The sequence below is a fragment of the Arctopsyche grandis genome, chromosome 2 (assembly GCF_051622035.1).
Source record: "Arctopsyche grandis isolate Sample6627 chromosome 2, ASM5162203v2, whole genome shotgun sequence".
Lineage (NCBI taxonomy): Eukaryota > Metazoa > Arthropoda > Insecta > Trichoptera > Hydropsychidae > Arctopsyche > Arctopsyche grandis.
This window is the reverse complement of record NC_135356.1, coordinates 1,618,851-1,646,201: the sequence shown is the minus strand read 5'-3', so window position 1 is coordinate 1,646,201 and position 27,351 is coordinate 1,618,851. Positions and strand designations below refer to the sequence as shown.

General features: G+C 34.7%; 1 protein-coding gene across 2 annotated transcripts in view; it reads right to left on the bottom strand.

The window, feature by feature from the left end:
- Fhos (Formin homology 2 domain containing) overlaps positions 1–27,351 on the bottom strand; it is a 100,792-nt gene that overhangs the window by 32,119 nt on the left and 41,322 nt on the right. For both annotated transcript variants that reach the window (XR_013261671.1, XM_077446342.1), the window contains exon 5: positions 5,986–6,195. Coding sequence is in view for 1 of the 2 variants with exons in the window: in XM_077446342.1 (XP_077302468.1) it covers positions 5,986–6,195 (210 nt within the window). In the remaining variant the exon portion in view is untranslated. The remainder of the gene's footprint in view (positions 1–5,985; positions 6,196–27,351) is intronic.

The following is a 27,351-nucleotide window of genomic DNA, read 5'->3' as shown; positions in this document are numbered from 1 at the left end:
TCATTGCGTTTGTTATTATTCTACGTTTCATACCAATGATGCACTTGCTCACAAGTAAGTACATATTCAAATACGACCATTATGACGTCAAGAACGATAGTTGTTACTAATTCTTGGCGTTTTCTTAAATAACGATACATCATTCGTGTTTATCATTCGAAGGGTTAAGCTAGAAAAAAATCGTAAAATTGTAGCAGGAGTCTATTGAAAACCGAGAATTTTAAAATGAGAAAAGCTTATTGAAAGCGCAAAATTATAAAGGGTCCCAGTGAGCCAACCCCTTCCCCCATAGGCTATAGAAGCTGACAGATGTCTTGTTTCTTCTTATGTGTGTGAATGAATTTCACTCAAATGAATTTGAACCCAAACGGAGCTGGGATTTTGGGAAAATTCAAATAATCGAAATGTCCACTACCTCAGGGCTGAAACTCAACAAGAGATTTAGGGCGAAAACACACAGCGATGCACGTCGCACGTGGTTTTTTTTAGATACTTTTAAACATGCGACAAAAAAACTTGCACATGTTCTTGAAACGCCCAGCACGCCCCGCCCCAAAATGACCCCCTGGACTGTTTTCGATAAAATTGTATCTTTGTATTTATCCTTGCTTGACAGTGATCGATAACGGTGTATCCCATATTTGAAGTCATGTAGGAGACCCCCCACAGCGAGGAGCCAAGCACACGATGTGCCGTTCATCGCTGTGTGTTTTCGCCCTTAAACCAGCTTGGAATGTGTGGCTGCTTCAGACGATAAACGACTCACAAATGAATAACGCGTATTATATAAAAAAAAAAATGACGGCGGGGAATTTTGATCGAAGCCAAAAAAAACCGGAAGTAGAAGCGGACGATATGTAATTCACATTTTCACAGGCGATTGTGTTACGTTCAATTCTGCAACATAGTCATTGTTAATTGTGCGAGGAAAAATACCGGTTTTTTGCACTTAATTTAAAGATACAGTTAGGCCGGGTATCCAATTGCAAGCAAGGACTCGAGACATTTTGCGATTTTATCTGTGATGTGTTTACTGTATCTTAGATAACGAATAGGACGAGCTTGTTTACAAGTTACACGCACATACGATTATGCATAATACGCAAGTTCGTTTAATCCCTTTTGTTCAACGTAAGTGGTGACCTTGGGAAATGTGGAGGGACGGAGAGGATTGACGAAACACTCCATTCAAGTTAATTTGTCTTGCCGTAGTAAATACATATCTAAAGGTATAATTCAGACCAATTATAAAACAGGTGCGTATTTATCGTAAGCATTTCAGTCCATTTTTCTTCATTTCAATAAATATCTTGTAAAACATGAAATATAACGTATTGCGTTGCCTGTAATACGTTTATTCTGCTTTTCCTAGATTCTGGATATATGGAATCAAAATAAGTGATAACAATTTGTGAATGAAGTCAAAAGAAATAGTGTTTTTGGAAATGAAAATTGGACTTTCGCCAAAAATATCTTATATCATTTAAAAATATTTTCTAATATATTAATAAAACAGCAATAGAAAAAAATGCATGACGGGCTAATACAAACAAATGAACACAAAAAAAAATTATGTTTCTTTAATATAATATTGGTACGATTAAAAAATAAAATGAGAAATAAGAATAAAAAACCATTTAATAAATAAATTTAAAAAAAAACACTACAAATCCATTGTTTTAATTAGGCCAGCATTTTAATATCGGAAATTTGATAAGTTACTTTTACAAATGTATAAAGCAACCTAAAACTAATGGAATGAGCATTAACGCATCGTATACGAGTAGTATTTATCCTTGCTTGACAGTGATCTATACCAAAACGACCCTTTGGACCATTTTTAGTAAAATTGTATCCTTGATTGACAGTGATCGATATAACGAATATGGGATACACCGAAAATGGTCCAAAGGGTCGTTTTGGTATAGATCACTGTCAAGCAAGGATAAATACTACCATACAATTTCAACGACATATGTATGTACATAGGTCGAATTTGTCGTTTTGAAAGGACTATCCCATGCACGCGTGCCATGAACGTCACATTTTTTTCTATATGTTTAAAACGGGTGACCGTAAAAAGGTCGAAAATGTTCGTTTACAATGCATACATATGAAAAACGGTTAGTATGTATATATATATATATATATATATATATATATATATATATATATATATATATATATATATATATATATATATATATATATATATCAGTGGCGTGCGGTAAAACTCTCTCTCCCCCCGTCGTACATCCTCGCTTAATTTGCGCGAGTAGGATACAAGTGGAACAAGAGGAACAGGCTTTTACTCCCGTATCCTGCGCGCGCACATTAAACAAGGCTGTATGACAAAAAGAGAGATAATTTCCAATGATATATATTATATTATATATGCATAGGACCGCTTACCATGCACCCTTTTTTTTCGATCTTTCGACTTAAGATCTTTCAATATTCGATCTTTGCTTTTTCGACCTTTCGATGCCGTGATGTAGACCGGTCGCGTTATCATGCTTTCGGGGACGTTGTATCGTTCGGGGACGTTTCGTCGCGGAACCAATATGCCCGAATGTCTATAATTAAATGATCACAGTGCACAAAAACAAACGTTTGCACATTGGCGCATTTATCAGTAGTCAGACATGTTTGAGTAGATTGAAATAATAATAAGTAAAAATGCAAGATTTAACAGGAGATTGGAGTTTCGAGAGATCATTGTCAAATTGTCAGAGACGGCACGTGGTGTCGAGGTGAAGAGTTGCACCTTCCCACGACCGGTTATTTCTGGTTCGGTAGCCGCTGAAACCGGTGGCTCACATTTGTCGTTACGAATGACTCACAAAACTCTCGACGGTTGGCGACCGCTGCCTATTATATTGAATATTATAATATGTTACGTCGGACTAAAACAAACACTCGGAAAAATTAACGCACGAAATTCACCTGTCGAAACCAGTTTGATATAATTGACATTTTACATCATCAACGGACGCGACGAGTCTCGTCGCCTGGAAAACTCTCGTAATAAGAACACACACACAAGTGTCGATAAGAGTTGCATTATGGCCAAGTAATTTATTGACTATTGCTCGCGAAACACATTTAGATACGACGATTTAAATAAAATGGCGGTCTTGTCAGCGCTGATGGACAGAAGACGTGTGAATAAACACAATGACACACAGCATCCGACCGTTTCAACGGTCAAATCAATGCGTTGATTTCATTTCAAATCCATTCCTTTCCACAATAGCTTATTGATCCGTTCGAAAATAGCTATGTAGTTTAGAATCAGCAGTTGAAGATTAAACATTCCATTCGGTGGTGTGAGTATTGCGGAAACGCTCTTTTAAAGATTTAATAATTGTAAACGTAAATATACAGAGAAATGTTATAATAATAGAAGGGCCCTTACGAATAAATAAATGCTGTCAATATTACGCGGCACGTCTCCATAACTACGCTACATTGTACGGAATACAATCAGATCAATTTACTTATAAAAATGTATCCCATGTTGTTTGTTGTGTGTTTTTGAACGCATTGTGCAATTTTTAACGACGCTTGTCCATCTTGCGAGTAATATAAACAAACAGAGAAGTTTTTATCGGACATACGTCGAGCACCGAGCATCAAATACGACTAAAATTATTTAGGAATGTCTGTGGACAATCGTCACTTGACAACAATATAACGTCTAAAGCCACTTTTATTATTATAGCGGACCCAAAGCGCGCCGTTTATTATTCAATTGTTGTAAATGCTTTGTTAAAGGTTCGCCGAACCTTTTTTTGCACTCTAGCTTTGTAAATAGAGCCAAACCGCCCCGATTCCTGGAAAAAGCACGCTCTCTATCCGTAGTCAAATTATAAAATTTCTTTGTAAATATATCATCTTCGACATACATATAAAACCCTTTATACGAAGGTAGCATTTTTGATTTGAAAACACCATTCAGACCTTCGATCAATGCGTTTCGACAGTGATGACTAGAGGTCGGAATCTGAAGGGGCCGGAAACGTGCCGCCTATTGTTTCATTGTTGTAAATCCTTTGTAAAAAAAGGTTCGGCAAACCTTTAACAATACATTTACAATCTTTGAACAATAAACAGCCCCTTCAGATTCCGGGCTCTAGTGATGACGTATGGATGTGAAACTTGGACACTGAACGCCAAGATGCTGCACAATGTCTAATGCACTCAAAGAAGTATGGAACGCTGTATGCTTGGCATAACGAGGAAAGACAGGTAACGGAACACATGGGTCAGAAGTATGACAAGAATACAGTAGATACAGTAAAGACATTTAAATGCCAATGGGCAGGCTACGTGACTAGAATAATGGACGAAAGGTGGTCGGAGGAAGTGTTTGAATGGTACCCGAGAGAATGGGTAAAAAAAAGGGTAAAAGGAAGACCGCAGGGAAGATGGGTAGACGAAATTAGGAAATTGTGTAGCGTGAGATGGATGAGAGTTGCGGAGAACAGAGACGAGTGGAAGCGTGTTGGAGAGGCCTTCATCCAGCAGTGGATGGTGAATGGCTGTAGATGATGATGATGATACGAAGTTAAGAGGATCTTTCACGGATGTCCAGCAGCATAGGTCAGTGGTTAACATGTAATTGATTTTGATTTTTAAATGCTTTTTATTATTACTAAATTATGTACGCAATGCATCCTACATATATCTATTTTAATTGCTACTGATCTACTGACCATTTTCTATTTTACAATTTTATTATATTTTTGTTAGTAATCATAGTATTATATTATTCAAATGTTAATGTACAGCATAATAGAAAAAATAGCTCAAAAACTTATTTACAATTCTTGTTAGCATGTAATGCTTATAACTGAGTGGTCATATATATTTAAAAGGTATCTGAAAAAAACTACGACCGCATGCGGATTGTATTTTAACACAGGACCGACACATTTCTTTTTATTTATTTTTTTAATTAATAGTTTAATATGCACTAACTCATGCGATGATATTACATCGGGCACAACACTAGTGTATACATACATATATACTATTGGCGCTACAAGGCTTCGCTCGGTAAATGGAAATGAAATGGAAACCATGAAAAAAATCTTCATTTATTTTCTAATAAATTTATTTGAATCGTAAAAATTAATATTATTTAACGACCGACCAATCACAAACGTGTTTGACCAATCCAGCCAATCAGAAACGACTTTGAAGGTAGCCAATCAGAAACTATTTACAGACACCGTTTCGGTGTTATATATGTACATATAAGATGTATAAAATTAAATGAAATATTATATATAAGGTAGTTCAACAGTGAAACGGTTGTTTGTCGGTTGAGGAGTTGTGGGTTCAAATCCCGATCGAACGCGGAAATTTCATTCGATTTTATCGATCGTGTGTTGTTGTCAAAATCTGGATGATTTTGAAATCCAGATCGATCGTCTCGTGTTTACTGGTTTTAACTAACAATAATATTGGTTTCATAAAAAATTGGCTCATTCTCAATTTTCATTATTTTTGCTTCAGAAGGCAACGAAACCCACAGGAGGTAAAAACTTTTCCAAGACAATTTCACTACATGACAATTATTGGTACATGACGAAGTAGACTAAGCTCAACTGAACTTTTGTATACAAATGGTATGAGATTTTTGATTCGTTCCAGTCACGGATGCATTTGGACCCGTGTGTGCATCAGTGGCTGGGAGTTTATTTCGGAAAATAGGACTTGAGCGACTATTTCAGACATTGCTAAGACGATACGACCGACTTCCCGTTTTTGTGAAACTAAAAACACGCGTTGGAACTGTCCAGATTGCATAATAAAAGTGCAATGGCCGGCAAAGCAACACGTTTAAAAAAATGGTATCAATTCGCTACCCATTTGACAAAACTCTTATAATTGCATTACCTGATACGAGATCGGATAATGAAAGTGATTGCGATTTTTCAAAAACTTTTTTGATGATTAAATAAAAGGTGAACTTACTCTTTGAGGTGCTCCCAGTAAGCGATGGAGTGCTGGTAGTTGACAGGTGAGAGGCAGAAGGGTGCTGAATGTGTGAAGTACAGATTTTCCAGGAGTTGGGGCTTCGCTCCAGCATCTGAAGGGATCTGTGTCGTTCACGTACCGTACTCTGCACGTCATCTCCTGTCTGGTCATCTTCAGCTCCACTGTCTGCTTCTCTTCGACACTCATCTGAAAAACAATCAACTACATCAATACTGACAACTAAAAACATACTATCCAGCACTGCAAGTCAACAGCCCGGAATGGCAGGGCACGAAAAATAGTAGTTCCCTTCATACTGTACAGCAGCGCACGTTCAGACAAGTTTTGGCCGAACGCAAGGCCACATTATTATCCACAAGAATAGTCGAAATATGATTTTTGTGGAATCGAAATGTGGAATTTTATTTAATTCTCATATAAACACAATTTAATATATTATTCCTATTGAGTCAATTCAGTTTCGTGTAAATACGAGTAAATAATAGTAGCGAGTTTTTAGCTCGAAATTTTACCGATTTAAAATTCAGCACACTTCCAATTGACCCTTTTAAACGAAAACAAAAAATAGTTTGGCCAGAAAACTATCCCAATAAATATGTTTCAAAAGAAAATACTCAATATAAAATGGTATTAACAGTGGGAAAAAATCCCATGTGAAAATACGTACTTTTGACTTTTGATTTGAACTGGACGAATACTTATGGAGAGATTTGAAAGCTGAAAAGTACTACAAATGAAAGATAAAATACCCGACTATAGATTCCAATATTCATTTTTAACAGAAAATTGACAGATTTTGAGACATCGACCGAACAACACCAAGATGTAGAAAAATCGCGCGATTTAAAAAACACCTACATATATCTCCGAATCTCGAGCCAATCAGCATTTTTTATTACCAGATTCGTGTTTACTGGGAATATATCTATAAGAAAAGTCATATCTCGTCTCTGAACCATTTTTCGTGTCGAACAGTGTAACCATACTAACACACTTGTGTAGTGAGTCTCGGTGATTACTAGAGGTAGGACCGGAAGCGTGCCGTTTGTTGTTCAATTGTTGTAAATTCTTTGTAAAAAAGGTTCGGCAAACCTTTAACAATGCATTTACAACATTTGAACAATAGACAGCCCCCTCAGGGTCCGGGCTTTAGTGATTACAACAAAATGTCTATACCCTTCAGGTATAACACATAGATTACCTAAACACAATCTGCTTTAGGTCATCAACTTTAGAGAGTCTTTAATTAATATAATGTATAAGATGTATTATGAGCATTTATAAGAATTGTAAATAGGTTTTTGAGCTCTTTTTCCTATTATGCGCTGTATATTAACATTAGAATAATATAATACTATGCTTACTAACAAAATTAAATTAAAATTGTAAATTAGAAAATGATCAGTAGATCAGTAGCTATTAAAATACATAGATATAAGATGTATTGCGAACATAATTTCGTAATAATAAAAAGCATTTAAAAATTAAATTAAATTACTTGAAGATTAAATTACCGTTGATCGTATTGTACACATGTATGTATGTATGTATGTATGTATATAATATAATATTTGAGGTTTAATTTTTTACACGCGTTTGAATCTCCAGTACGTGATCGCATTGCAAATTGCGCACGGGGATAATGTACTGTTGTAATTTCAATTCGATCGCACACTCCTCGTTTGCTTTCGGTCTCTGGAGGAATTCGCTGAGATCTATCGGATGTTTGCACAAAATCTATTTATTAAACTGCCAATATGTATTGTATTGCAGTGCGTGTGTGTATGTATTATGTGCATGTATGCATATTTGTTTTGGACAAGTTCCAGCGTATGCGAAACGATAGGTATGCGTATTATGGAAAAATAAAATACAGTTTCCGATATTTCTGGACGCCTAATGTTTATTTAAACATTCAAATTTAATTTCGAATTCGTAAATCGCATTGTTCGCGTGAGAACGACGCTGACGCCATTGTCTGGAGAAGAATTCAATAAAATAAAACGCACATTACACCTTATGCAATTTCAAATATGTAATCGAAATAAAAACAATGAGCACACTCGGTAGACGTGTTAACTTTGTATATATGTTAAGTTGTATATGCCATGAAATATTTGTTTTTGATTGTTAAATGCTTTTTATTATTACGAAATTATATTCACAATACATCTTATATCTGTTTTAATAGCTACTGATCTACTGATCTTTTTCTATTTTAAATTAATTTTGTGAGTAATCATAGTATTATATTATTCTAATGTTAATGTACGGTACAATAAGAAAAAGAGCTCAAAAACCTATTTACAATTCTTATACATAAATGCTCATAATACATCTAATACATAATATTAATTAAAGACTCTCTAAAGTGGATGATCTAGAGCAGATTGTTTTTGGGTAATCTGTGTGTTATACCTGAAGGGTATAGACATTTTGTTGTAATCACCGAGACTCACTTCACAAGTGTATTAGTATGGTTATTAGTGATTGTGTCATAGAATCTACTGGTTAGTTTGTTAGTAATGTCTGTAACAAACGGAATATTATATATGGCATCCAGAGTGTATTTTCAGTTGTAATATATTCCAACTGGCGTTTAAGGTCATTCACATTCGAATGCAATTCAACTATTAAATTATAGCTCTGCTAGCGCGAATATACTTTCAACATTGTGCGCCAGTTGTAATATAACTAAGCTTCGGCGCGACTGTGTCCACCATTGTTCATTTTTATATGGAGCCTTTCTTTTTGCTCTCTAGCTATGTAGTTTGCCCTCTTTCCTGGAAAAAAGCCCCAAAACTGCCATTTTTGGTCCAAAAAGCACGCTTCCCAATGCAAAAATGCAATTCCCCATATGAATCAACTTACATACGTGGGCTGGACGGAACATATTCCAACTAGTCAAAATATATTACAATTGAAAATACACTTCAACTATAACGTTGTTGTATAAAGTTGGTACCAGGCTAGATGGAATATATTCCAACTAGTCAAAATATATTAACAACTGGAAGATACACTTTAACTGTGACATATGCATACAACTGTCAAATCGAATGCGCATCAAAACGTCAGAGGCCGACTGTAGTTGGTCAATAGAAACAATCACTAGACTAGAGCGTTTCGTTTCATATCCGGTCTAAACTTGCACCCCTCGCTGAAAACGTTAAAACGTCAAAAATATATTGAAAATAGCCCCTAATATTGAGAAATATGTAATATGAATAAATAATTTTGGCAAGCTACCGTCCGTTTGCGAAACACAAGATCGCGTTAATATGACTAGTATACTTGGCTGAGGTGTCTTGAGTAGAGATAATCTTAATGACTGTTTGTATTTAAAGATCTGATTCAAATATTTTATTATACATCACTGGAATATATTCAATTAGCCAAAGAATCTTTTATGAATGTTTCTGTTTACCGCCCCCAACTGAATCAGTTCAATTAAATATTATAAAAACAACACTGCTGAACGAACAGTAAAGGCGCGGACACACAGAGCTGTACGCGGCACGTGTTTTTTTTCTTAGATAGTTTTGAATATATAAAAAAAAAACGCTGGCACACCCATTACATACATATATGCCTTAGCAATCCTGGCCAAAACTCACCCCCTGGAGTGTTTTCGGTGATATTTTATCCTTGTATTGACATTAATCGATAGCGGTGACTCTCATATTTGAAGAAATGTAGGAGAAACTTGTCAAAATAATAAGATTGTACGAATTAACAATGACGTGAAGACCCGCCCATTCACAACCGGCGTCTATCTAGGCATGCCGTGCCGTACGATTCAGTGTGTTCTTACCGTGACGTTTGTCGGAGTGCACACACGGACGAGATATTCCTTTTTGATTTTTACATACCTCCTTTACGTTTCACTTACGATTACAATTCAGGAAAAAATTTGCCTCTTATCCGATCGTTTTCATACTTTACTCATCAATATAAGTAAATGGATCCTCCGCCATTACGATGGTGCAAAAATATCGTGTAAGAGGCGTTTGAAATTTGAATTTCTGAAAAGTGCCTGACGTCTATCCGGTTTTTAGTTTTAAACATAGATGGCGGTAGTAAAATAAAATTATTGGTATATTTTATTCAAAAAATAATTTGTTTATTTTGTTCACATTGGGAAGTTATCTCATAGCAAAGTCATGCAAAGCTCAAGGGCCCAGCTTGACAGGGGCCCCAAATTACTATACACTCAATATTATTTACCATTATCCAACTTAAAGATATCGAAAGTAATAAAAATGACTTGAGTCGTACATTTGTATACACAAAATATTGTTTTGCTCCACTATCGGTCAGCAAAGAGCAATAAAACTGTGGAACAAAACCAGAAAGCAGTAAAACAAAGAGCAGTAAAACTCTGAATGGGATTGAAATCTCCCCCTAACATTTTTACGCTACTCAATAATTTTATATTACTCTAAATTTTTTCAATAGATTTATGAGCCGTTTTTTATTTACGATCATGAAGTCTTCGAGCTGTAATATTTGCTGTATACATAATCTGACATATGATAATAGAAAACGTTGGACTGTATTTGCTACTTCAATCACCAAGAAATTCAAAACAAGACATTGGCATCAAAGCAGTAAATCATAGCATAACTGAATGTAAGAAGGATCGTATTTATTTGTGTTTTTTAAACAGAACGAATTATTTTGGATCAGTTTTGAGTTGGTTCACTATCCGAGTCTGAAAAATCTTATCTTTTATTGATTTAACGATTTAATAATTATAATCGAACCGATCTAGTAAGAGACTCACGCAAATTGTACTCGCGATGGCCAATTACATTGCATTTCATTTTCGCATTGCATTTTGGTCAAGAAATACAACACTGTTAGTGCGTATAGCGGTCGGTAGAATTTGACTTTTATTTTTGTAAGTTTTGAGTTCGTGTTCGTTCGGATTCTAAATTAAACAATTGGCTACGTAGGTGTGGAATCATCGTGATGTTAAATTTTGAATCAAAATTCTAAGTTTAAACATCAATGATTCATTTCAGTGATGATTTGCCAGCTTGCAGTCGCCAAGTAGCTCGGAAAGAGGGTGACCACTATCCGTGTCCGGACATTTCATCGCGGTGGCTTTTTAACTCACTAAACAGACTATAGGACAAGGTATAGAGCGTTTACTAACCAAAGCATACATATCATAGAGCCTATAGACGAACTTATATACATCCTAAACTTATATAGCCCACCACCCCTTTTTTATATGAAAAAATACTCTGATATATTAAATAAATAAAGTTTTGAACTACAGTCCATAATCCTGGATATAATGTAGGTATTGGCTTTTGCAGCCAGAACTACTACATAGTACCCTCTTTTACTTTATCTAAGTACGATGTACATTTTATTTTATATAGATATATACCAGGAAGGCCTAATAAGTAGACCCCAATGCACTTTCCTAGACAATTAATTATAAACATTGCAGTATTTTTATTATATAAATCGCTGTTTTCGAGAGGCTGAAGAACACGAAATTAATAAACAATTAATTATTGATTTGTGCATACATTTTTACATATTGTACATAAATCAAATTCAGATGTTTGTGACATAGCGGGTGGGATGATTTTTGCCAATTTGATGGAGGAACCGTTTCAACAATGAAATCAGATAAATTGGCAAACTCTGATAAGAAACGATCGACTTGGAGTAACAAATATCCAAGTCTGACCAGCAGTGATAAAGATTAGCACGAAATTGAACCCGGTAGCCTATCGATGCTAAACATAAACGCAACCACCGAGCCATTCTGCTGGCTATGTACGTAGTAACAATAGATGGAGTGCTAGGGCGGAATCACACAGCGGTGAATATGGCACGTGGTTTTTTTAGATAGTTTTAAACATCTAAAAAAAAACTACGTACCACATTCACCGCTGTGTGATTTCGCCCTTATGGTCGTGCGAAAATTCGATTTCGGGATTTTCACTTATTTGAACTCAGAATCGATGACTAATCACATTATTTAGTATGTGTGCATTTTGGAGATTTTTTGAACACCCGTTAGTCCTATTGAACTGAAACGTCTTAGTATCAGTTACTGACATGTTTATCGATACGACGTGATTTTTTTCAATTTTTTTAAGTTCCCCGGTGATACCTCCAATTTTTTCAAGTTCAAGTGATACCTCCCCTTATATGTATGTACATAGGTGTCATGGTGCATTTATAGAACATTAAAACAGGAAGAAAATTTTGCATTAATAACTCTCAATTTGGCTAAATTGTGGAGTTCAAGAGGTGGAAATGAGATTTAAGGCTTCATAGCAAACACCAGTTATATCTATATTATATTTCGAAGACAATTTTTAATGAGGAAACCTTTTTTGCAGACGGACACGCGTATGTATGTATGTATGTGTGTTAAAGAACTGGTTGTATAGCATGTCCTTGTCCGTGAACCCTAGTGGTTCATCAACGCTATTCGAACGAACGCATTTTAGAATCGATTATACCAGGACAAACTGCACTCCTTTGACGCATGTCGTAGACATAAACGCATCATTAAATGTATCAATCATTGACTTCATTTACATATGCAATGAGATCATTGTATGAATGCCGCACGAGTTTTGCGAAATGGATGTGTCAAAATGTAAAAAGAAGCTAGAGCAAAAGCAACCGGTGACATTTGTAAATGTCATATTACAATGGATTAAAAATTTGGCGATGGGCCATTGACGTACAAAAACGAATCCAGACAAGTCCAGCAATTAGTTTCTTGGCGACTCATAACTAGAGGTAGGATAGCCAAGGGGCCGCTCTTTGTTCCATTGTTGTAAATCCTTTGTAAAAAAGGTTCGGCAAACCTTTAACAATGCATTTACAACGTTTGAACAATACGCGGCACCTTCTGGGTCCGGGCATTACTCATAACTGTAGTGAGCGGACCCAAAGCGCGCTGTTCATTGTTCAATTGTTCGCCGTACTTTGTTAAAGGTTCGCCGAACCCTTTTTTTTGCACTCTAGCTTTGTAAATAGAGCCAAACCGCCCCAATTCCTGGAAAAAGCACGCTCCCTATCCTACCTCTACTCATAAGTACGTATTTCAATACCGGTTTACCAGTAAATCGCCAAAATTCGCGATTTACCGGTATATCATCTTCGACCAAGTGTGACAAAAAAATTGGTTTTTGAACGTGTGAATGTCATATTATGTCGCGTTGTCATTTTGTCCGCAGATATTATGGGCGAAAACACACAGTGATGCACGTGGCACGACTCGTAAGTACGTATTGCAATACCAGTTAACCGGCAAATTGCCAAACTTTCGCCATCGGTAAATACCGGAAACTATTTCATCGCCAATTGGGGGGAAAATACACAGCGGTGCACGTGGCATGTGGTTTAGATATTTAGATACTTTTAAACATGCGAAAAAATGGGCCGAGACGGTTCCCGGAAAGATGCATTAAATTTTACTGAATAGTATCAGTTTCGAGAAGTCATAATTTTCAAAGGCGCTCAAAAAGAACTTACGCAATAGTATTCCACAAAAAATGGGTTAGCAACCACGGATAACATCCAAATATGGAATTCTATTGCGTTAGTTCTGCTTAAACGTGTTTGAATGTTTGGATGTCTGGAGAGTGCAACTATCTCGAGTGCATTTTTCCGGTAACCGCCTTGCACATATTCATGGAACGCCCAGCCCATGGAATGACCCTCTGGGGTGTTTTCGGTAAAATTGTATCCTTGCTTGACAGTGATCGATAACGATGTATCCCGTATTTGAAGAAATATAGGAGACCACCCACAGCGGGGAGCCAGGCACACGTTGTGCCGTTCAACGCTGTGTTTTCAAGCTTAAAACATATACATGCATTAATAGCATAATACTACATAAAAAATCGATGCAAATGGCAAATTGTGGATTAGATTGTCTGGAATTAATTTTTTTCAGTATAAATGTGGAGACTTTAAATGGATAAATTTACTGGAAACGCAGACTAACTAAATCATAAAAAATCCGATCAGACGGTTGTTTCAATTGTGATCGAAACATTCAAATGAACCAAACTTTAAATAATGTGTAAAAAAAAAATAAAAAAAAAATTATTGTTACGGGTTTAATTTAATGCATTTATATGAGATTTATTTTTAATTATATACGATTCAATATAGGCTAAAGTTGTAGGGAAAAGTAATTTAGAGTTATCCATTCCACGAAAAAAAAACAACAATTGTTTTTATTTACCGGTAAATACCTGTATACCGGTAGTAGAAACAAAACTTTCAGTAATAGTATTAAAGACCTTGCATTGAAATGTATTCTAATAATATTATATAGTTAGATAAGAAATAATTTATAATAAATAAATAATTTTACGTCCTTAAAATATTACAACACGTTGGACGAATGCAACAGCATGTTTGGTTCTCGTAAGTATCTATAATAATAATATGGAAAAAAAGTGTATTTTTGACTTTTAACATTCGCTGGATAATCAATTAGAAGCATTTTAAAGCATTTAAAAGTTACAACCGATAAGAAAAACATTCGACTATTGATTTCAATACTCATTTTTGGCAAAGAAATATTAGATTTTGAGCCATAGACTGTAGAAACCAAATATACTGTAAAATTTTCACTTTTTTTTTAAACGCTCGAATCTTAAAAACAAAAAGAAACCCAACAAAATTCATTGTCATATTCGAATTGAGTGGGTCAAACTTAGCCGTAAAATAAAGGACGTATGGTCATATGAGAAATTAATCTGTAACAATTCCACAAACTTTTTTAGTATTAGAAATAAATTGGAATTGAAACCTTTGACTTTTTATTTGTTTTTTTTTTGTTACTATTGACTGTGAAAATATGTATTCATTTTCGACCTTCACAACACTTTAGTGTGGTTTCTCATGACGTAAATAATAAATTACATGTACAAAAAATATATAATATGCTCACATATTGATTTTTTTGACTATAACTTTTGATCAGCTTAATGGCATTAAAAAAACAGTTTACTTATGTATATGTATACAAAATAAAGCGTAGTGAAATATATGTATACAGAATATTCGATAGTGAAACATATGTATATGTCACAGTGAAATTATATTTCTAGTGAAAGTATATTTTCAATGACATTTCAGTGAAATCATAACCAGTTACATTTTCAGCGTTGGTTTTATTCATTTAAGATTAGATTGTTAGGGTTAGGATAGGTTAGGTTAAGTAAGGGTTGGCCCTATTCATTTAAGATTGGGTGGTTAGGGTTGAATTTATAGAGTTAAACGTTGTAAATTCATTGTTCGATACATTTTCACTGCTTGAATTGGTGAAAATATATTTTCACTAGTGAAAATATATTTTCACTAGTGAAAATATATTTTCACTAGTGAAAATATATTTTAACTTGAAATATGATTTCACTGTATCATATATGAGAGCATTTTCGATACAAGTTTGAGCGCTAATGTAGGGAGACTCACATAATATAAAAGTTCTACTTCCGGTTGTCGAATTTTGTTAAAAAAAAGCTTATTACAAAATATCACCATATATACATACTATAAGCATAAAATATCATGAAGTTAGAAATAATTTAAAATAATGAAATATGGTTTTAAAACAAATTACCACTTCCGTTTTACGAATTGTAACCAAAACCTTATTATTTCTAGATCATGAAAATCTGACCAGTGATCGATTCTGAGTTCGAATCAGTCAAAATCTCGAGTTCAAAAAATCGCATGATCACAAAACTGTACATTTTTATGTACATATGTACATACATAGATATAAAGTAATAATATTCAATATTCCGCCATATGATTAGATTTCCAAAGTTAACATAACAAATTCTACATATACATAAATATTTAATTACATATGCCATTCTCATTTTTTTACGTTTTCCGGTCTATAATTAAAATGTTCGCAATCCTAAAATGTGCATACATCTTTTGTTATAAAATGTTTTATTTATTCGTCCAGATTTATTTATTTATTCGTCCAGATTACATGATAGTCAAAAAAATGCACTAGTCTAAACGATCTAGTGCGTATATATTTTATATTAATGGAAATTTATAATTTTTAAACGATAAAAGTAATTGTCAACGTCATGTTATGGACAGCAATTCTTTCCGTAATATAATTGTAGATTTTAATTTTCGTATTAAGCCGACAATTTGATTTACGATTGATTTTATATTCGCTAACGTATAGCATACTATGACGCTCAAAGGGGAGCCATAAAAATGCAAATTCCTCGCAAAGTAATCCAAAGAAAATCCAAAGAAATAGTGCCTTAACGTATCTTTCGGTTATCTAATATTAAACTTATCTACTTATCTACGTATCTTTTGGTTATCTTATATATAATTCTAATATAGACTGTTTGCCATGTTTATATTACAAATACCGAGCGAAGCCGGGTAAAACCACTAGTACTTTATAGTAGAAGAAAGTACTCTTTAAAGATTTTAAAAATCTGTAATTTTCCATATATGTAAACTTGATTCGACAAAAGTCTTACTTTAGGAGGTAAATCTCTCTACAGTCCTTACAAATCCTACAGTCCTTACGAATCCTTGAAAATGCACCGAGATGATTTGCATGTCTGATTTTATCCCCTTTCCTCTTACCAAAACGAAATATAAATTTATGAAACGCTAGGAGTTGCGCGATGTAAGTATCTTCAAATTGGAACAAGTGCTGAATTCGTAACCAAGTATTCTTGATCCACATAAATGTGCGTTTTTGATGAATGCGACCGAAATTCCTGTGAAAATTCCTCTCAGTAAATATCAACAAGATAAATATGAATGGATGTCGAATTGCATGAAATGGAAGACTGACTGTTTAATTATTTAAATATTAACTCGTTAATATATAATATATAACTAGTGGTTTTACCCGGCTTCATTCGGTATGAAAAAAGAATCCGGAACAGGAAATGAAAAAGGAATCGGGGTCAGGAATTGAAGAAGGAATCAATCCGGAAATGAAAAATGAATCCGGATCTGGAACTGAGAAAGGAATCCAGAATCGGAAATGAAAAAGGAATCCGGATCCGGAACTGAAAAAGTAATCCGGAACAGGAAATGAAATAGGAATCGGGATCAAGAATTGAAAAAGGATCCGGATCTGAAAATTAATTTTTGATCCTACAATCATCAAACTTGCATTTTTATTTGAATACTAGCTGAACCCGGCATACGTTGCAATGCCACAATAACGCATGCAATTCCCGTTCCCGTTCTCATTTTTCCGAAAAATGCAGGCAGCGAACACATTTGAAATTATTCAATTGTTTGTTTATTTTACCCTAACAATGCAGATCGTGACGCGAAAACATTAGAAATTATTGCATTGCAATGCTACTCATTCCCGAGTTCCGTTCCCGTTTTCGGGCGATTTTATTTTTACAGTAAGCTTCCCGGACATGCTTACAACAAATCCTTAAAGTTCCATCGTAATCGGTTGAGTGGTTTAGGAGCCTATACGAGACAGACAGACAAACAGACATTCATTTTTCTATATTATATATATATATATATATATATATATATATATATATATAGATTTTTAGCTCGTGAGTTATTTAGACTAAACTATGGGAGGCCTTTTTGTGTTATCATTTTAGTATCATAGAAAAAGGGAGGTAGACAAAGTAAGTGTTGGAATGGTACCCAAGAAAATGTAAAGGGTGAAAGGGAGACTATTTTTGGCGCCCTCAGATTTTGAAGCCCGGGACCATCACTCGCATCGCATCTCTCTCTCTCAGTATACGATTAAGTTATTACAGGTTATCCAGTTGTCATTTGCCGGTAAATACCAGTATACCGATAGTAGGAAAAATCATTTACAATTTACCGGTTTTGAAATTTGACGGTAAATTGCAACAATCCTACACGTGATATAACTTTGCTCTAATCTCAAATATAATAATTATGATTTTTTTTCGCTTGTACAACATTATGTATACACGCAACAACTGTATATGTACACGCAAATTATAAAAAAAAATACACGACTTGTTCACGACCGGAACCGAACCTGAAAAACCCAAACACTAAACCCAAGTACTTTCGTGATAAGTCACTTCGACAAGACCCAGTACAATTTCAGCTCAACTGTAACAACACACAGGTACATAGAATCGAAACTAACAATGTGCAAAGCCGATTGCAATCAAAAGTTCAAAAGCTCACTTTTCCAAAACTACATAAGTTCGCTATGGAATTTGTTGATTTTTCGCTGTAAAGATACAGTGGAGATATGGTACGTATATATATAAATATATATTCACCCCGAACATGGTCATGGTGATGGTGATGGTGGTGGAAAATGTGTGCAAAAAGGGCCGGCGCGACTGAACAGCACCGACCCCACAAGCAGACTGACCAAGCAATCGCTGTCCAACTCAAAGATGACCAGTCGTGGCTAAATACACCCCAGAGCGATGCTTCTCAATCTCATTTGCCTCGAAGTTGACAATATTGATCAGTGGCTCTCAACCGAAGTATACAAACTCCAATTGAAGACAAGAATCGAGTCGATTCTAGTCTAGGGTTATATTTGCGAATGGAAGAAAAATGGCGTGTTTGTCGAACAAATCTGACAACATAGAATGATCTGATGAAAGAAAGAACAGAAGCTTTTATATGAACACAGTCTTGTACCGGTTCGGTGATGACTAGTCAAATGTGAACCGGTCACAAGACAACCGATCGCTCTAGATCGGTCACACGTGATCACCCGTCACACTAAAACTGGTCACGAGAAAACTGGTCACATCCTAAAATCGGTCAATCAGTTTTCTCGTGACCGATTTTAGGGTGTGACCAGTTTTCTCATGACCAGTTTTAGTGTGACGGGTGATCACGTTTGACCGATCTAGCGCGACCGGTTGTCCTGTGACTGGTTTACATATGACTAGTAGTCCGTTTACCCTTGTACCATATGTACAAATGTGTACAACGCACACAGGCGGCCGAAATATTTATTTATATTTATTTAACGTTTTGGACCATTGTGGCATTACAGGAAGAACCTAATGCGCCACAATGGCCTACATAATAAAATAAAATAAGAGAGGGAGAAAACATTAATAGATAGAACAAAAAGCAAAAGCAAAAAATTAAGATACAAAAAATTACAAAAAAAAAAAGAAAAGTAAAAAATAATACAGCATTTAAGAGGGCTGGATACCCGAAACCTTAATTTTGTTGCCGTTCCTTTCTTCGATATATATATATTGAGTGAATGCCACAGTTGCGCCTCGACCAGATAATATCTATGTATTTTAAATCGAAAAATCGAGGTTTCGTATTCTCCAGTTTTATCCCCCAAAACTGGACCAATTTAAGAAAAAAAATCATCTTCGGTGTGAAAAAGATATTTTCTATGTTTGTGTGGTCGTATTTTTTTAAAAATCAACCGTTAAATAAGCACGCTGGACTCTTTTTGTGGGTGTAAAAAAGAGGCGATTTTATAGACGTTTGGCGGCTCTTAACTACTATAAAAAATAACCAATCAAAAAAATAAAACCACAGAAACATGCCAATGGTGGATATCCATAGCATATTGAAAAATAATTTCTCTAGTGCCATTATTGAGGAAGAGAGAAGTGTAATACGTTTGTATGGACAAGGCGCTGATGTATGTACATATGTACAGCCCTCTTAACACAATCATAAAATACATTATAGTAATAATTATAATTAAAATCAGTAAAAATACAAAGAAGGGAATGTCTTGCACCTGCAGCCTGTTCCGATAAATAAGAACAAGCTACAAATACAAAACATCCTTGCGAGGTCCAAATGGACGAGAGTAGATTATTAAGATTCCACACATACATCACATTCAAATTAAGAGAATAATGATGAGCGTAGGTTACCAGATAAATATGTTGAAATGAATGAATGAATTGAAAGGCAGCAACTCACATATGTATTTGTACATATGATAATAAATATCAAGGCGGCTCAGGAAAGAGGGCGTTTTGGGGCTTTTTTCCAGAAAACCGGGCAAACTACAAAGCTAGAGAGCAAAAAACAAAAGGTTCACCGTAAAAATGAACATTGGTGCGCCGGGTCGCGCCGGCCTATGGTAATGAGTAGAGGTCGGAATCTGAAGGGGCCGGAAACGTGCCGCCTATTGTTCCATTGTTGTAAATCCTTTGTAAAAAAGGTTCGGCAAACCTTTAACAATGCATTTACAATCTTGAACAATAAACAGCCCCTTCAGATTCCGGGCTCTAGTAATGAGTAGAGGTACGATCGGAAGCGTGCTTTTTCCAGGAATCAGGGCGTTTTGGGTCTATTTACAAAGTTGGAGTGCAAAAAAAAAGGTTCATCATGAAAATGAATAATGCACCGCGAACAATAAACAAAGAACGGCACGCTTCCGGTCCTGCCTCTAGTAATGAGAGTCGAAAAAATTATGTTCCTAAAAATTACGAAACAAGACATCGTACTTTCTAGAATGCATTTACTAGGGTTGTCTTGTTGTATACTTGTGGATTGCTGTTGCAATTTACAACTTGTAATACAACGAACAAAAATTCGGAGAAATAACAGGATAGCAGGTATAGCTTTGAACCGCATAGAGCTATGTCTTCTATGTTCTATCATCTTTGCGACTGCCAGGATGTTGAGGATGTTTGGTATTGGTTGGTCATCGAAAGAACAATATCATAGACGTGGGATTGTGGGTAAAAATACTTTATTTTCATGAAGGAACTTGAAAACGTTCAGTCTCTCTTGTCATCTAGTCCTGTTCAGAACTAAATGTTTTAGTTTTTTGTCTGTTTTTCTCGTTAATTTTTATTGTGATTAAAATTTTCATCACTATATTTATTACAGGGTAATATTTTTGCACTACTCGCATGCACTTCGTTTTTTTTTTTTAAATAACATGATTAATACAAATGCTGATAAAATTAAAGGGCGGCCGATTTAAGTTTGCACACAGATGGCCGAGCTCCTAGGCGCGGCCCTGTCTAGAAGATTATGTAGACTTAATTAAAATTAAATTATGTATCAATATATTTATAGAAAGAAAAGGGTTAAAGTTGCACTTGCATAGATGCGTATGTATGTATAAACTTCAAAACAAGTTATCGCTTTTGCAAAAGTTGCCGATGCACGCGATTCTTTTCTTATTGTTATCGATTGAATACTATGTCAATAAAACTTTTCTAAAGAACAATCGTGTATATTATTATCTACATATATGGAGTCATAATTGTTTTTGATACTAAAAAAAAAAATTAAACTTAAATTGACGTCATTTTAAATAACTATAAATTATTAAATAATATTAAAACTAAATTATATAAATAACAACGTTAATTTAAATATTTGATTTAAATTTGTAGTTGATTCACTATTATCGAATATTTGGAATTGTTTTTAAATATTTAAAGTAATAATGAGACATCTGTTGAACAAAATTTAAATATGAATGGTTTGAAAATTATTTTTACTTTATTTCAATAGATGCTTCAATTTTAAAACAAAAATTCTTTGAAATGATAACACTAAAAACCAGGGACACGAACCGGAACCGTACCAAACACCGACAACCGGAATAACAGTTATTTTTGCCGGATCGAAAACCGAACGGACATTTTTTCAGTTCGGTTCCGGTTCGTATCCATGGTTTTGAGTGTTATTTTTTTTTTAATTGAAGCAGTGACATCTATTGAAGAAATATTTAAGCACTTTTCAAACCATATTGAATTCGGTAAAATTAATATACATTCATGTGTATGTATGTACGTATATACTTTGGCATTGAAGAATTAATGGACAAGCGTACAGGAATGTATATTGAAAATGTTTTTGAAAGTTGAATATAATATCGATATCAAACAAATCTACTTACAACAGACAATGGAGCTTATATTATAGGGGATGGGATTAAATTTCCCAACTCATTAGAAATCGAAATAGACAAAGAAAACCAGAATATTAATTTTGAATGAGACTATTACGCAAATATCCTACGAAATATGCTACCAAATATTGATAACTGTTCTCTCTCTCATCCCATCGGAATAAAATATGTGGCACATACTTTACAATAATTAGCAATCAAACATTCGATTAACGATTCCGATTTAAATACAATTATGTGTGAAGCTCGCGAGTTGGTTAAAAAGCTAAGAATCCCTTCTCTTATTATGAAATTTAACGAAAATGATACAAAAAGACTTGTAATAGACTGTATTACTAGATGGAATTGACACATTCGATATGTTAAACTCTTTATCGTTATGTAAAGCATTTTCGTCAAAAATAGCTGAAAACAATATGGAGTACAATTTCCCCGAGCAGAAATCGATCGACGGGACGGCCATTAAAATAATCCAGGATGAAATTGCAAAGCGAGCAAATTACGTCGGGTGATTTTTACGGGATTATGATTCAACGAAAATTGAAAATACAAAACTTAAAAAATAGATACACCCATCCATACCTGTAAGAATTAACTTCTAGAATAAAGCAAACCACTAGATTAATTCTAAGCTGTTGTCGCACTTTTGTTCCTAAAAGCAGGGCTTGATGAAAAGTTGGTAAGCCTAGAGAAAGTCAATTAAGTATGTGTGTTTGTTTGCATTTTAGCTTTTTTGCATATATTGCACCAGCGACAAGCTGCAATATTCTTCATTGACATGGTAACTACGCATAAGATATAGCGAAAACCCGTATAAAGAGATGTATAGACGGTGTGGGTGTATTTACAATAATTTGCTAATATTTAATTACAAGACAATGGAAATCCGTAAACCGAAAACCGGAACTGAACCTATAGGTATATGTAAATATATATATTTTTAGCGAATCGGATCGAAAGAAATAGCGGTACGGGTCGCTGATTATAACACTCAAAACTCAATTTCAACAGAGTGAAAATAATAATAATGAACTAAAATGGTCAAATAATGAAAACATATGGCACTGCGAGAAAGTATTACACAACAAAGAAAATTCAGACGTGGTCTTAAAACGGCTAGATACATAATGAGAGCCTATAATGCAAATGTTGTGTGAGATATACATAGTCATAGGGTTTCTGAAAACCCGGGTTTTCAAAAAACGACGGATCCGGGTCCAATATTTTGAAAACGCGACGGGTCCGGATCCGGTCAAAATCAAAAACGTTCAGATTTTAATTTATTTATTACGTAAAAGGCGATAAAAACCGAATTAATTGACGTGTCACTCTCTCGTTTTTCATTTGGATATATATATATATATATATATATATATTATGTGTTTTAAGATGTTTTATTAGTGCAGATGTACTTGAATTTTGAACAGCTATTTCTGATTCACACACTTCGCAGCATGCTTTATTTCGTGTTTTTGATCCCACTACATAGATCCCGGTAACGGGATCTAGTGGCTATGATTATACGAAATTCATAATGTATTATTGTCCTAATAGAATATACGATATCATGATATTTCATTGTTCGATTTAAGGTACGTGTATTGTTTAATTTCAAAACACGTGAAACTTAATAGGATACCCAATATTAATTAATTTTAAGATTTCACCACATCAACATAAACAATCTCAAAATGATTGATTAAAAGAAAAATTATATTCATACATTTATTTAAGTCCAGGTTGTAGATGTGAAGCGGGAAGTCAAGTAGATAAGTTCAATAGTCGCGAATCGATAAAAAAACAGGCCGAATAAATGGGAAATGAAATGAAACAAACAACGGATGAATGTTTTAAACGAAAGTTGAACAAGATTGAATGTACTTTACCTATCATATTCCGTAAAAAAGGAACTTGTGGTTTTTTCCCTTATTTAAAAAAGGTAGCGTAAAAGTCTACTAACGTTAAAACGGTTTTTACTAATCCTTTTTGTCTTCCCGGTGCATATATGTATATGAAACTGGCTAAAATTGTTATTTTGGCATGGGTTTTATCATCAATTGTATTGTTTTTAAGATCATCTAATATATATAACTATTACGTTTTATGTTTATTTTTATCACTGTACATTGATGTATTATGTCTAACGTTTCATAACGATTTCATAATTAAAATTATCAATATGTTTTCGAATTTTAAATTTAAAATACCTTATTGCTACATTATTATTTAACCCGAGGATTTTTCAATCGATGAACTTTGTTTCACTTTGTGGCCTATTGAAATTAACTTAAAAATATGTACATATATGAGTGAAATTCTACATTTATTCATTATTTACGGGATTTATGGATTTTATTTTTAATTTTTACACTTTTGCTATTTTTTTTTCTCTCTGAATGATGTATTATTTTCCTTTTGTTACTTTTTTTTATTATTTTATTTTACCATGTTTTCTGCTTTTGCTTTTTTCCTTTATTTACAGTTTACTTGTTTTTATATCATGTTTTTATATCTTTTTCAAATGTAGGCCATTGTGGCGCATTAGGTTCTTCCTGTAATGCCACAATGGTCCAAAACTATTAAATAAATAAATAAATAAATAAATTTAGCGAAATTTCAGTACGTATCGTTTTCGGTTGCATTCCATCATTCGCAGTTTTCTCAGTCGTAAAATCAATTTCTTAAACAAATAAGGTCATATATATGTATATGAATCACTTACACACAGAATCTATAAAAAACACATACATATTTGGATATTCTCTATGGGTCTACCTCACGGGCCGGAATGTGAAATTACCGAAAACGCAAATATCGGAAGGCAAATATCGAAAATCGAAAGATCTTAAGTCGAAAGATCAAAAAAAAAGAGTGCATGGTAAACGGTACATACTCACTTAATTTGCGCGAGCAGGATACAACAGGAACAAGAGGAACAGGCTTTTCCCCCCGTATTCTGCGCGCGCACATTAATACGAGAGGAAAAGCCTGTTCCTCTTGTTCCTGTTGTATCCTGCTCGCGCAAATTAAGTGAGTATGTACCGTTTACCATGCACCAGTGGCGGCTCGTGCATATGGGCTGCAGGGCTGCAGTCCTCCCAATACAGTACAAATGCATGCTATTTTTGTCGTCCACATGGGCTGCGGGGCTGCAGACCTCCCAGTATAATAGATATTCAAGTTATTTTTGTTTTCATTCGATCAACGGTTTGGTTAACGAGCTACTACAGCCTGAATAATCTCTGCAGCCCCCCCACTATGAAATCTCACGAGCCGCTACTTCCATGCACCCTTGAATTTTTACGTTAATACTCGAAATTTTAAATACCCGGACCCGGCGGGCTTTGAAGGCCGGGTCCGGGGCCGGGTTTTAAGACATTACCCGGTCGGGTCGAGTCCGGAAACCCTAGATATAGTGTGGAAACGAACCCATAGATTTTTTAAATTTATTATTAGATCAGGAATTTTATAATCTCGTGATGGAACAAAGCAATTTATATGCAGTAGAAATATTAACTAGATCGAATTGTGAGCATAGCCGTATAGCACGCTGGAAAGATATAATATAAGAGTAGACGAATTTAAAATTTGGCTACGACTTTTGCTGCACATGGGGACCATACGATTGAATCGTCAAAGTGATTATTGGAAAAAACGTTATGTATTCAATCTCACCCATTGATGTATAATACACTAGATGGGCCCAGACGTGTTATTTTGGTCGGAGATCTTGTCTTCACTAACTGAGGGGTGCGGGGGGTTTAACTAGCGGGGAAGTTGGGAAAAAAATGGTTTTCTTCCCTACGACGCAGCGGTACCTACCTACCTACTAAGAGAAACTTGTGCATGCGCCATGTATTTTGCATGCGCCAAAAGGGAGACAAGTATAACACGTGAGGGCGGATCTAGTATATTATACATCAATGATCTCGCCACATTCACCCAATTTGTGTCTCGTGATAGATTTTTTTTTTTTTTGATTCAGAGGACTTTGCATTTTAATAATAATGAAGAAGATGATACTAGCGAAAATAATGAATAAATGGTTACCTGACAACTCGTTCACAGATTTTCCGTAAACCGATGATGCGCTCCAGGCATTTCGTATACGGCCATCTCTTTCTCACCCCGTCTGTTCACCATGATCTCGTTTACTCTGCCATTACTCTTTCACAGACCGTATTTATTTATTTATTTTTTTTTTTTTATTTAATTTACACCAAGAAGGCCTAACAGGTAAACCCAATGCACCTTCCTGGCCAAAGACAATTATATAAACATATATGTACACCATCCATATATACACAAATTCTTACACGTATACACAAATACACATACATACATTCATAAATATAAAAATACACATATATACATATACATACATACACACCTACACACATATATATATATATATATATATATATATATATATATATATATATATATATATATATATATATATATATATATATATATATATATATATATATATATATATATATTCACATATACATACATACACATATACATATACATATACACATACATTATATACATCCATAAACATACAAACATTATACATGCATGTACACATAAACACATAAATAAAGATAAATTACTCATATATATATAAAAATAAAAAATAGCATACATATATAAATAAAGATAAAACCAACATACATACACATTACGCTAAATAATAAAATTACAAAATGAAAACAACATGTGTAAATATGTATGTAGCTAGAAGTCATTTAAAATATGCTGCCTGACAGAACTGTATGATGAAGTAAAAACATCAAGGCTCCCAGAAAGCAGGTTAAATAGTCGAATGGCTCTTGAAAGGGGTGAGTCATCAAGCACATTAGTTCTGGCCCGAATAGGCAGGAATAGAGTTGTGAATTATGTTATCAGTGAACAGACGGTCTGTGAAAGAGATGGCTGCATACGTAATGGCAGAGTAAACGAGATCACGGTGAACAGACGGGGTGAGAAAGAGAGATGGCCGTATACGAAATGCCTGGAGCGCATCATCGGTTTACGGAAAATCTGCGAACGAGTTGTCGTATCACCTGAATAAATATAGGCACTGTATAGCGTGCTTTATGCAAGATGTGGGTAGACGCGCCTTCCAAGAACTGTCTGACCGCCACACTGTCAAAACATTTGTGAGACAGAGCTAGTTTATAAAATATCAGCATAGCACGGATTCTAGCTCGGCCATTGATGTGTGTATAATGTGTATTATATGTTCATCAATGAGCTCAGCATTGAAGGGTTAACCAATTAAAATCTGACGAGTGGGTGGGGTGGCGAAAAGTGAAACATATACGGCTACAAGCCGTCAAGCGTCACCGTATTCAAAATGTCTCAATCTTAGACTTGTTTGTTACGACTATTTTCCGCATCGAATTTCAGTAATTTCAGCCGAACGTATTCGGTAA